Below are 13074 nucleotides of genomic sequence, written 5' to 3'. Positions count from 1 at the left end.
TGTTTGCACAAAGGTTGCGGAAGAAGATGGTTGATTGGATGGAAACTGGGATGGAGACTGCATAGAAGTGGTCACCCTCAATTGATTGAATGCTGCTAATTCTTCATCTGTCATAACTACCGTATGTCCTTCAGATCCAGAAGTTGTGTTAGCAAATCTTTGATACCTGAGTGGTTTAGGACATTGGTTTCGGAAGTGGCCTGGTTCCCCACAATTAAAACATACTTTTGGTCCTCCACGACCTCTTCCAAAGCCACCATGTCCCCAATGGCGACTACCTCCACCTCGACTGTTATAACCTTCATAAGTATAACACCCTTGCGACACAAATGTACCTCTTCCACCATTGTTTTCCTGTGATACAAAAACACTCTTCTCGGAAAGTTCATTATTGTCAATGTTTATTGTGCATTCTGTATCTGAGAGAATACTTGGTCCAATGACCCTAACTCCTTATTTCCCAGTAATTGGGACCTAAGAATATCATATTTTTTGTTAAGCCCAGAAATCCAACTAAAGGTAATCAACTGATCACGTTGTGCTTTCATTTGCTTCACATCAGTTGTGATGGGTATTGCAGTACACAAGGCTTCACTCAAACATTTGAAATCATAATAGTAATCCCTCAGATTTCTATCTTTTTGATTAGGTCGATAGACATCTTGAGACAGCTGATACAATTTCCTCAAGTTACTTGACCCACTAAACCATTCTGACACTAACTCCCATACTTCTTTAACAGTAGTACAATGTTGCATTGATAATACTACTTTCCTATCAATACAATTAATTATCCGTGACAACAAAGCTTTATCATCTGCATCCCATGCCTTTTTAGCTTCATTTCCAGAAGGACAATCTTTATCTAAATGGTCACTTTTACCCATTCCATCTAAATTAATTTTAACCAAAAATTTCCATTCAACAAAATTAGACCCATCAGCAGCTAGTATCACGTCAATTAATTTAGATGGCGTAGATATAACCGTAATATTCCTTGCTTCAGCCATAATAAATAAGAAAAGAGACAGACCTGGAACAGCCCAACACTGCCACAGTTACGCACACTGCCTGATATAAATCTGGGAGAGTACCTCAACAAAACTTCTCACGCACACTCCCTATATGATAGTCCAGGTTCATTCTCCTCGTCAATCCGAGCGCACTGGTGTGATCGGCGACCGGAAAAAGTGGCCGGAAAGTGACTCACGCGCCGGCGCGTGAGTCGGCGAGCAGCTTCCGGCGGTGGCGCGTGGAGGCGCGTGACAGCTCCGGCGACGGCGCGGCTTCTCGACTGGGGTCGCCCTCCGACGGCGACAACCTCCCTCTGGAGCGTGTCGTGTTCTGGCTTCGCGACACCACGACCCAGTCGTCTCCCTCCTTCCAGTTGCGCTACCACCCGACCAGCTTGCCCTCTCCCTCACTTTCCACTCTATGAGTGCTCTGATACCATGTTAACAAACTAAATACAGTAGCTGAAACTCTCTTGTTTCCTTCATTTCAGTGTGTCTTCATACATACATTGGTACACATATATATACTAAGGAGAAATCAGACAAGGGGCCTGAAAATCTGCCCATTATTCCTAATAATACTCCACTACTCCACTACACAGCTAATACTACATTATCTAGCTAATATTATAATGCTCCACTGCTAATAATGCTCCAGATAATGCTCCATTATGTCTCAACAGTAAGGAAGAGGTGCACATGGATAAGTGTGACCAGAAGCTTGATCACTTAGATTAACAGGCTAAAAACAAAAAAATATATGCCAAAAACCTCAAAATTGATAGACAAACAAATAAGCCTCTTCCTTTACACCCAAGCCATTCCCTTATGATGTTCTAACACTATGGTTACTCACTTAGCCCTTTTGATCAGACAACTCTTGCTACCTGGCTAAAAAAAAAGATCCCCACCATCTTCATTTCTTGCCAATGGAGCACTTAAGATAACAAGTCTTCTCTTGGTGCCGGGAATGGAAGAACAGCAAGAGACAGGGCTATAGGTTACATCATGGATAAAAATGGAACCACATCCAAAATTGGCTAAAAATTCAATGGCAATAAGACAAGGCCATCCAGTGTTTCGCATAACAGAGGAAATCAATAAGTAATGAGAGTACCAAATATGGAGGTTAGACATACTTGTTTAAGAAGGTCTGACTCTGTTGAATATGGAGACCACTGCAACAGCAAAGAAAGATTACTCATAAACTTTTCCTTTGTGGATAATGAATCCCATGCACCAGTTGATGTTTTAAACTCATAGTCAATCTGCATCATTAAGCAAAAAGCTGAGACCCTAAGACATGAACCTCTAAAGGTAAAAAAACAGGGCCAGAAACCTTTAAGAGGATTAAATAAAACATCATTTGCATTGTGCTAATAATAGAATATGTAATCTTCCTCCGAAAGCATGCTCAATTGTCAGAAACCAAAATCTATTGACAGGATAGGGTAATGACTATAATGGCACAAGATGGAAAGTTATGCAATAGATGGCAAAGTTTATAATGCAAATGTGACTTTGAGGTCTCATACTACGAGTGGATGATAACAGCAGCATGGTACAGGGCATGAAATGTATGACAATAACAGATGATGGATATACATAGACAATGCACTGAGAATAGAATATCACTCACTATTCAAGGTTTGAACCAAGTCTTACTAATAGGAGTATTGGACTCCATTACAAAAAGATCACATAAAAAAGTAAAAATTCCTAGCCATATCAATATTCATTTTCATATGAAATAAAGACAGAGCCGCTGAATATTATTTGGCAGAATGGGAAAGAAGGGCAAAATTATTCAGTTCAAAGCAGCAAAAATTAATATCCTTCAGGCTATGTGCAGTAGTTAAAATGAATAAGATAAAGATCTAGAAAATTAAACTAGAAACGCACCATGGGGACCACAATTCTATCAAGGCATGCTTGTGTCAAAAAAGAGTAAGATAGAAGACCAATTGTTTGGGTCAATTTCCTGGACAGACACGCATTTTAATATATCAGTGTGTCAATGTAGAATGAGTAATTTAAACTAAAAAGAAATACAAATGCTTCCAAAATTTCCAAGTAAAAATGTTCTCTACAATGGTGGAGTACAGAAGAGATTTCCATTGTCAAAATAAATTTATAACTAAATTAAACAATTCAAGTTGTATATTATTAATTGTTTTGTTGAGGGCACAATCCCATGACACTTTAGAAAATGTGAATCAAAAGGTATAAGAATTAAGAACTACTCTAGTTTACAAGGGTGCAATTTCAGCAGAACTAAAACAGAGTACATGCATTAACAATAGCACAAAAAACCCTAAGAGAATAGGTGCTGCTGCTAAGCTTATAGAGTGGATGTGCCCAAGTGCATATACTTCTAAAGATTAGTTCTATTCTTCATAAGGAAAGAAGATTGATGATGCAAATCATAAGGTGAGTAGCATGAAGTGGGATCAAGTCCTCTATATCAAGAACCAAATGATGAAGATATCTCTTACAGAAAAGCAGAAAACAGAAGCAGACAAAAATAAAAAACTTCTAGTATTTAAACCTGTTCCTCATTGAGCGGCTGAAGACTATAACATCTGCCCCAAGTCTCATAGTGCTGGTCTTAAAACCATTTCCATCTGAAAGGCTAAAAGTTAGAAATTAGCTAGAACAGAAAAGGTCAAACAAATGTCAAGTAATCATCTACATACACTTTCCAATAGCTGACTTCAACTTATCTGAAAATCCAAAACTCAAACAATGGCGCATTGCTTCAGGGTCCATTCCACCACCATCATCTGGGCACAGTTAGCATGCATATATTATACTCATATAATTTAGCATTTTCATAAAGCCAGATTAATAGCAAAGTATCATATGCATCTTGCAATTTATAACTTGAAGATGGATCACCTTGAATTAACAAAGCAGCACTTCCGTCTCTTGGATTTATGTATTTATCTACAATGACAAAAGAAGCTCCATTTGGTGCCTACATAATGAATTCAACATGTGATGTAGAGCACAGAAATGTTATCCACATTAGCATGAATGCATGTAAATTGTTACAATAACAACAGAACACAGCATTTGCAAAAATGGTTCTCCACTTCTCTATATATCTTTTTATGGGGTAGAATTCACAAGATCAAACCATATGACTTTTCTCATTTCTAAACATATTAATGCATGATAGGAGATCATTTACATAAGCACATTAGATACGTCAAGAATGCCGCATTTTGAGGGGCATCACACTGATGCATCTTGGGGACTGTTATTTTTGCAGAACCAAGAAGCAAGATGAGGCAGAAATGGGAAAGTTGATATAAAAAGGAAGCTGCTGTGGTACATTTGGAAAGCTTCGGTTATTTGGGAAGCTTCTCAGTTGGAAGAGATTCATTTTTTATGAAAATTAGTGCCTTGCTTTATATATTAATTCATTGTTTAGTAAGTTAGAAGATTTTAGCACATTACTAAGCTTATATAATTTCTTCGTTGGATTTTAGTCATTCTATGAGTTGTATTTTACCCTATAAAAAGGGGGAACCAGATTCAATGGAAGGCAAGCAGTTTTTCCTCCTAGCAAAGGGACTAGGGAGTTTTGGGGCCTCAAGAAAACCCAGTCTGGTTCTTCAATCATTGTTTCCTTCATTTTTGTTTTGCCTGTGACGATAGTCCATAACATTGGTTCCATTGCGAACGTCATGGTCAATCAACCTCCCAACAATGCAATTTCTAGAGCTGAGTACAATGACCTGTCCTAATCTATTAAGGAATTGAAAAAGCCCCTCGCCGATCTCATCAATAACTATAATGTTGTTCCCAAGCAGCCTCAGGCCTCAACCAGCTTCTTCCGCAATCCAACCTGCCCTTGTTGAAGCTACACCCCTCACTAGTGATGATACCATCTCTTGTTCCCAATACACACACATGGAATTTCCTACATTCCCTGACCAAGGACCCTCTCATCTGGCTCCATCATTGCGAACTCTATTTTCGTACTGCTCATACCCCGGGTCAGGCACAATTCGAGTTGGCAGCCTTTAATATGACTAGTTAAGCTCAATTGTGGTTTACTAAATCTTGTGAAGCGAACCCCAAATAACTTCAGTATTTTCAAGTATTATTGCAAGCTACACTTTGGCCCTCCTCTTAGTACTAACCCCTTGGGGGAGTTGGTGAACATCAAGTAGCGTCCATGCCATAATGATGAATATGTTTCAAATTTCCAACTTCTGTTGGCTAGGGTAGATTCAGTGCAAATTGACCAACAAGTCAATTTATTTACCGCAGGATTAGATGAGTCGCTCGGGATTGATGTGGAACAGAGTAAGTTGAGCTCCTTGGCGGAAGCCAATAATACTTCTCGAGATTTCTATCGTCAAATTCTTTTGATGCAAAAAGGGACATTTTGCAATCGCCACCTCCTCTTCAAGCCCCTACAAGAAGGAAATTGGTAACTATCAAGAACTCTAACCCGCAAGCTATGCAAAAAACTGGTCCCAAACTTCCTCCCATTAGTCGGTTGTCACCTGAAGAGCAAGAAAAACAAAAATCCAAGGGCCTTTCTTTTAATTGTGATGAGACATGGATTCGCGGCCATCGATGCACCTATTTTGTGTCCTAGGCATTAACGATGAAGAGGAAATTAGAGAGCCTGCTATTAAGGACCTTGAGGTGGTTGAAATCTCCTTACACACAACAATGAGAGTGTCAACCAAAGAGAAGATGAAACTTCGGGTAACGATTGAGGGCACGCCTCTACTTGCATTGGTGGATACAGGACACACTCATAATTTAATCAACACTTCAACTGCACATGAGTTGGCTATTCCTACTGCTCCTCGTCCTAGAATTAAGGGGGCAAACAAATTTTGGTTTCTAAGGGCTCAGACTTGTGTTTGGTGAATTTATTCCAGATTCCACTTGTGCGTTTTGACTTGGTCTTAGGAATTAAATGGCTTGGCACCCTTGGATCAATTTGGTGGGATTTTAACTCCTCAACAATGTAGTTTATTTTGAATGGGAAATTGGTTTCGTGGTCCAGCGACACTCCTAGTGCATTGGCTGCAGTTGCTTCCTTGCACCCAGCTTCCAACCAAGACGTTTTGAACATCCTCCTTCTATCGGAGTTTGACCGATTATTCCAGGAGGTTTCGACATTGCCACCATCCCACTATTGTGATCACCGAATTGTTCTCACTTTTGGTTTTGATCGACTAACCTAGTTGTGATCTGTCCTTATGGGTACCCCCAATTGAACATCCTTTTTTCGGAGTTTGACCTATTATTCCAGGAGGTCTCGACACTGCCACCGTCCCACTAGTGTTATCACCGGATTGTCCTCTCCTCTGGTTCTAATAATTGACTAACCCAGTTGTGATTTGTCCTTACAGGTACGGTTACGAAAGTAAAAAGAGGATTTCTGAATAGAAAAGAGAATACAAAGCCCTATAAATAGGTGCTAGAAGACTACGAACAGGAAACAAGCCTTATAAATAAGTGCTAGAAGACTACGAAAAGGAAACAAGCCCTATAAATAGGTGCTAAATGACTACGAATAGGAAACAAGCCCTATAAATAGGTGCTAGATGACTACGAATAGGAAACAAGCCCTATAAATAGGTGCTAGAAGACTACGAATAGGAAACAAGTTTCCATATGCCTACCTATCTAAATCCCTTCAAGACTTCCAAAACCCATAATTTCTCAAAAATACTCATAATTCATATTTTCCCAAATAAGTATTTTCCTCAATAAAAATATTTCAAAAGTAATATATTTTCCAAAATCATTTGCTAATATATACATGTACATATACATGGAGGAACACCAGTCTCAATGCAATGGGCAGGGTCTTGTTACATCAAGCCCTAGTGAACAATAATCTCTCTATTGAACACTACACAAAATCCAATTCAATCTCAAATAATGGGCAGGGTCTTAATTAATAAGCCCTAGAGAACAATAATCACTCTACTGAACACTACACAAAGATCCCATTTAAGTGGAACAGAACTAATACCTTAAGTGTGCACACCCCCAATGGGTAGTAACTAGTCCTAGTAGTCATGATACGTTTCTAATGACTACTACTCAACAGACAACAGGGTAAATACCCTAGCGGTAGACTCAACTAACCACTCCTCAGAATAACAGAACCAAAAGTCATATGGAGACAGAATACGTTTCTACTGCTCGTTACACAACCAACTGGGTCTTAACCCAAGTATCCAGAATTTCATAACAGGATACTACACATCTTATAATTCATTAAGGGCATCACAATCTAACCAAACCTTTTATCCTCCATCTTTATAAAGATAATAATAACAACATTTCTCATATACCACTCCAAGATGGTAGATTTTCAAAATTCAATCACAAGCTTTGTAGCCAACTAAAACATAGACCACTAATAACATTCACTTGAATTTCATATACAAATGTATGCATTTTGTCAAAATATTCATATGCCTCCCATTAACATAACATTCCAACCTCTGTAACCAACACATATGCATATAATCTGAAGCAAACAACTTCTCCATGGCTCAAATAATCAACAAGACACAAGAAACAGAAACTGACAGAAATTTCAGAAATTATGTCATATAAATAAGAGAAGTAAGAGATATATATAATATATATAATATAATATATGACATACACCCACATTATTTTTTTGTTTTTATAGGTCACTACCTAGTACCACATAGGCGCCGCCTAGACCGCTTAGGCGCTAGGCGCTAGTCTAGCGCCTACTACAACCATGGTCATACCCACCAACATAGATCACAATTAGATCACAAAACACAAAAAAGGGAGTCTGAAGAGGTACAAAACAATCTAACCGTAGAAAAAAAAAATCAATGATCCAAACTAAGTCGAGAACTGTTGATCAAAAAATTTTCCGGTCGCCGGAAACGCCACACGCGCCGGCGCATGGAGCTCACACGCTAGTCAGATGGGACTCAAAACTTGCCAGCACGGTCGACGGATGGCGGCACTTCTCCCTATGTGGGTGGTGACAACAACAGAAGCGAAAGAAAAAAATCTTTTATCGTATAGGCTCTGATACCATGTTACGAAAGTAAGAGAGGATTTCTGAATATGTTGTCTTATACTGTCATATAGAAAAGAGAATACAAAGCATATTGTCATATAGAAAAGAGAATACAAAACCCCCTAGCACACAATATTCCAATTAAGGAGATCTCAATAGTATAGGAAAAGCAAACTTCAAGCGGCTAAAACTTTCTTGAAAACAACAAAGACTAAAACAAAGTTACTAATGGTGAAACATAGTTCACAATGAAAAGGTTACCTACAAAGCGGAAAAGGAAAATTAGAGCAAAAAATGGTTCAACCATTTTATGTGCCTATATACCAAAGCACAAATATTCTTGAAAAGCATAACAAAGAGATTGTTTTACATGGAAATTGATCTTTTGCACAATACTTCTAGTTATAAAATATATAAAATAATAAACATGTAATCTCACTATAAGATTAATTTTTTAGTTGAAATAAAACACATCATTCAATTTGGTAAAAGGTTTTCACACTTCCACATCATGTTGGTTGGCTCATAAAAGGTATTCGACACACATACGTGAAAGAGCATGTTAAAGATAAATATATAAAATAATAAATGTGCAATCTCACATAAAATACTCTAGATGAAACAAATCTTCTAATTCTTCTAGCTTTTCAAAACTTTCTATAAATAGAGGTTGCAAGCTATAAATTCACATAAAATACTCTAAATAAAGCAAGAATTGAGGCTTAAAGTATATGCAATATAAGGGCATAAGAAACCAATAATCAAGAAAGGGGAAACAAATATACTTATATACACGTGTGCATACACACATATACGTACAGACTTTTACCACTTTTGGTTATCTTTCTTTTATGTGTGTGTGTGCGTGTGCACGCACATTTCTCTTGTTTGTGTAGGCATGTGTGTAAGGGGTTTCAAAAGAACTAACCTCATCGACAGCATTGTCAACCAGCTCAGCTATGGCTACAAACATGGAAACAAAAATGAATTGGTGTCACATATTCCACTGTAGCAATATACAATGTATTTGTGTTTCTTTTAATGAGGAAAATAAGTTGATAATGAGCATACCACCAAATGCCCATTTGTGTGATGTGGCATTTGAGTGTAGGAACTTGGGGTGAATGCCCAAGTAACTGGTATCATCTGCCAATATAAATATTACCAGTTAGATAACTGGTTATTGGAGAAGCAAGTAAATGCTATAGTATATGCCTTCCATTAGAGACACAGCATAATTCCACCTTGGATAGATATGGAATAATTAACTGATGGGCCAAAGCTAGGAAACTAACTGTTCCAACAGTTATTAAGTTTAAAAAGCTAGGACTTAATTTAAGTATGTTAGCTTGTGAAGTTCAATTGCTAAGTTGTATCCAGTTGATCATCAAAGACAGTAAAGCATTGTATACTTTCCCTACAAATATAACATTTAGCGTTTGGCAGCAATACTTTTATGAGTTGGCTTAGAAGAAAAGCCATCGTCATAATTTCCAGCTTTCCAGAATTGCCGACAAAGAGGTGGTGGACATATTTGCGATGAGGTAAGGCTTGAACCACCAATGGAGCACCGCTCTTGATTTAAGATACGTGTACTATTTTGGGTAGTGGTTAAAGCATTTGAGCTTCCATTCCCTTCAGAGTTCATTTCAGATTTCTGGTGCAATGTTACTGTTTTACGGCATTCCTGATGTAATATTGACTTTCCAATCAAATCTGGCACAACTTTACACTCTCACGTCAACCTTTCTGAGATCTTGATCATAACATAAGTCAAGAATGTCCATTGAACTCAGTTTAAAGACTGCAAAAGATTTAAATATAGGCAAATAAGTTGGAAAGTTCACCAAATATGGTAGTCTAAAAGAAAAGAAAAGCAAGCAAGCCTTCTTAACATGACCTCTTTGCAATACTTAACAGCAACAAATGTTACATATATATAGGAGTGATCTTACTAGAAAGCTGCAATTCCTAAGCAGAAATTACTCAAAAAATTTTCTAAATCCAAAACCTCACTTAGATAACAACATTGTAGGTTGTAAAGAAACAGAGGAGTGTTGATAAAAATGTTTTGGAGACTACGAGTCTCAGTCTCAAGTACATGCACTAATACTCATTAAGGGAGGTGCAGAAAGACCAAGAGTCACATAGGGAAATGAAAGAATCATCCAAGTATTTTTCACACATGCATAACATAGTTAACACATCTATATATATATATATACTAATCCTTTCAACAAGGAACCTCCCAACTTATGGATGTGAACATCATCTTATATCTTGAACAAAATAATCCACAGTATGTTTGTATCAACAAACATGATTTTAAAAATTGAAGTCCACACATTGTAGAGAACTTTTGGGACAGTCAAGTTATAAACTATTGGGCTACAACTAAAAGCTTCATAAATCTATTCAGTATTGCATAAAACATTTTCCACAACAAAAGAGTTCAGTATCACGTCAAGAGTTCAAATTCCGGGTGCCACGCCCACCATGTCACCTCCAGAGTGTAATTACTCAGTATAGTGCTCACTAGGCACAAGGTTACCTTGTTTCTATCTCATGGGCACATATGGTTATTTGAACATAGTGTTCGGATTCGGATACTCCATTAAAAATAAGTCTTATGTAAGACACCGTAACACTTTTTATGGATCTATAAAAAAAAATATTATAGGTTTCATATGGGATAGTATCATACAAGATTTAATCTTCAAAAAATTATAAATAAATATTTTTAAAATGACAATCTATGCATATTCACAGAAAAATTCTGCCAAACTTATTTCATTACCTTGACCCATTGTCCTAAATCAATGGGCATAAACCTGTCAAAATATTTATCTAGTAATTGAAGCCCTAGTCATCATCCATTGATTATGGGACAATTGCTTTTGTTGGTGAGAGGTTGAGAATTGAACTCTTTAATTTAGAGTCACAATTTTGACTCCCAACGAGTGCAGGGCATCCGTTTAGTAACTAATTAAATGAGTCATTTTTCTAGAAAAAATAGAAAATTGGAAAACAAACTTGTTTACTAAAATCATTTGGAATTAAGTATTTCTCTAGCTTTGAAGAAATGGAGAAAGTAGATCCACACTTCCAACCCCTTGCAAAAGCATTTCTTAACCTCTTTTTTCCTTAAAAAAAGGGGAGAAATGAAAAATGTTGGCAAATGGAAAATAGAGATAAAAGACACAAAAATGTACATTCGAATGTCAAAATGTACACTCAAATACCAAAATTGTATATTCGAAAGCACAAAGATGTGCAATTGAAGGCCAAAATTATGCTCTAGTACGAGGTAGGTTGAGCATAATATACCATTAATATAGTATGATTATGTGTTTGCAATTAACAAATTATGTGCCTTCAATTTATTTACAAACACAATCTGTGAGAGACTAGATCTTTAACTAAGATTTTTCACAAACCACATCATCATCTCTATATCTTGAATCTGAGAAATAGCGCTAAAGCTGCTTAAAAGGGTTTCTTACTGTTATAATACAAACATGATTTAGTGCTGCTACTGTGATATTTCCAGTAGTTTCTTCCTTTACTAAGCGCTGACCTTAGTAAATCAGCAATCTTCCTTCTTCATTTTGGGCTCTTTACCCCAACTAAGATTATGAAAATGATTTTAAGCCCTAAAATTATTCTTAAACTAATCAGATCTAAAATAAAACAAGCAAGTGTTGATCAAGAAGAGAAAGTTAAAAGGAAAACATTCATCAAATCAAATGGGTAAATTGAAGAAAAGGAAGAGCTACTCAAAGAGAGGTAAGCAAACATGCAAAATTGCAAACAAGGTGGCTACAACAAACTTATGAACTTATATGCACCTTTTGAAAACCCTAAAGAGTAAAAAATTACACTTTTAGTCCTTAACTATTATTGTATTATCACAATAGACCTTATTATTTTTATTTTATCACATTACATTTTTAATTTTCATTTTATCGTCTCAATCAGTCTCTATTAGATGAGATAGTTGATCTAAATATTTAAAGTTGCTTCATACACAAAGTCAATGATCACATCCATTGACATTTGGTTAAGGATTGATGAATTTCTTCTACTCAACCACACTCCAAGTTATCCCTTCATAAACTCTTGGTTCTTTACCCTTCTTCACACCAAAATTCGAACCATAATCAAAATCAAGTAAACCAGTAGATCCCTAAATTGAAAACCCCAAACTATTGTATTTTGAGGAGTACTCATTCTCGCTGGTGATAATTGAAATCTACTGGCGAAGTACTTGAGGATGAAATTTTCATTACCAAAGTAATAGAGAGATTGATAAATGGATTCAAGGCAAAGATCTTTAAGCATTAACGCTCCAAAATATGGAATGCATACTCGTGGCTGGCTTGTGTATGCGCATATGGCTCTGTCCTTATACATATATACTCAGTATTTGTTTAAAAAAGGAATAAATTTTATTTTGGTCCTTTGACTTACATGTATCAAATTTGATTCTTTAACTATTAATATTTTAAATTAGGTACATAACTTTATAATTTGTATTACATTTGATTTTATTGTTCAATTTTAAATTTCAATGAGAAAAATAATTTATGGCAAAAGTCGGCTGAAAATATTCTATAATTTTTCTGGCAAAAATTGACTGAAAATAATCATTGAAATTTAGACTTTAGTTGGCAGGAAATTTGGCCAAAAAATTGGACGACAAGATTTACCTAATGCAAACCCTAGTTGACAAATGAGCACGATGAAAAGTTTAGGAAAATCCGCCACCATTATTACTCGATGGTGTGCCATTACTATCCGAATATGTACATTAGGTAAACCTTGACATGTGATCCTAGTCGGCGAAAACGCACAATGAGATAACCAGCTTAGGAAAACTCGCAATCATTACTACTCAGGTGTGGATAAACCCTAGCCGACAAAAACCACCTACAAAGAGGTAAACTTACAAAATATGCCAAGAAGATCAAACATTTATTACTCAAGCATAAAAGATTTTTAAAATTA

General features: G+C 36.5%; 1 protein-coding gene across 2 annotated transcripts in view; it reads right to left on the bottom strand.

Annotated features, from left to right (window-relative positions):
* LOC116006594 (protein MICRORCHIDIA 6-like) overlaps positions 1 to 12438 on the bottom strand; it is a 27142-nt gene extending 14704 nt beyond the window's left edge. The window contains exons 1-9 of one of the 2 annotated variants that reach the window (XM_031247032.1): positions 12357 to 12438; positions 9520 to 9871; positions 9139 to 9213; positions 8996 to 9030; positions 3912 to 3990; positions 3710 to 3796; positions 3562 to 3637; positions 2916 to 2994; positions 2153 to 2281 (exon numbers count right to left, since the gene is read on the bottom strand). In XM_031247032.1, the coding sequence (XP_031102892.1) occupies positions 2153 to 2281; positions 2916 to 2994; positions 3562 to 3637; positions 3710 to 3796; positions 3912 to 3990; positions 8996 to 9030; positions 9139 to 9213; positions 9520 to 9715 (756 nt within the window). In that variant the 5' untranslated portion in view covers positions 9716 to 9871; positions 12357 to 12438. The remainder of the gene's footprint in view (positions 1 to 2152; positions 2282 to 2915; positions 2995 to 3561; positions 3638 to 3709; positions 3797 to 3911; positions 3991 to 8995; positions 9031 to 9138; positions 9214 to 9519; positions 9872 to 12356) is intronic. The other variant, XM_031247040.1, reaches the window with a different exon arrangement.
* Positions 12439 to 13074: the final 636 nt, after the last annotated feature.

Source organism: Ipomoea triloba, chromosome 2 (genome assembly GCF_003576645.1).
Source record: "Ipomoea triloba cultivar NCNSP0323 chromosome 2, ASM357664v1".
NCBI classification, from domain to species: Eukaryota; Viridiplantae; Streptophyta; class Magnoliopsida; order Solanales; family Convolvulaceae; genus Ipomoea; species Ipomoea triloba.
This window is presented reverse-complemented; position numbering and strand designations above follow the sequence as displayed.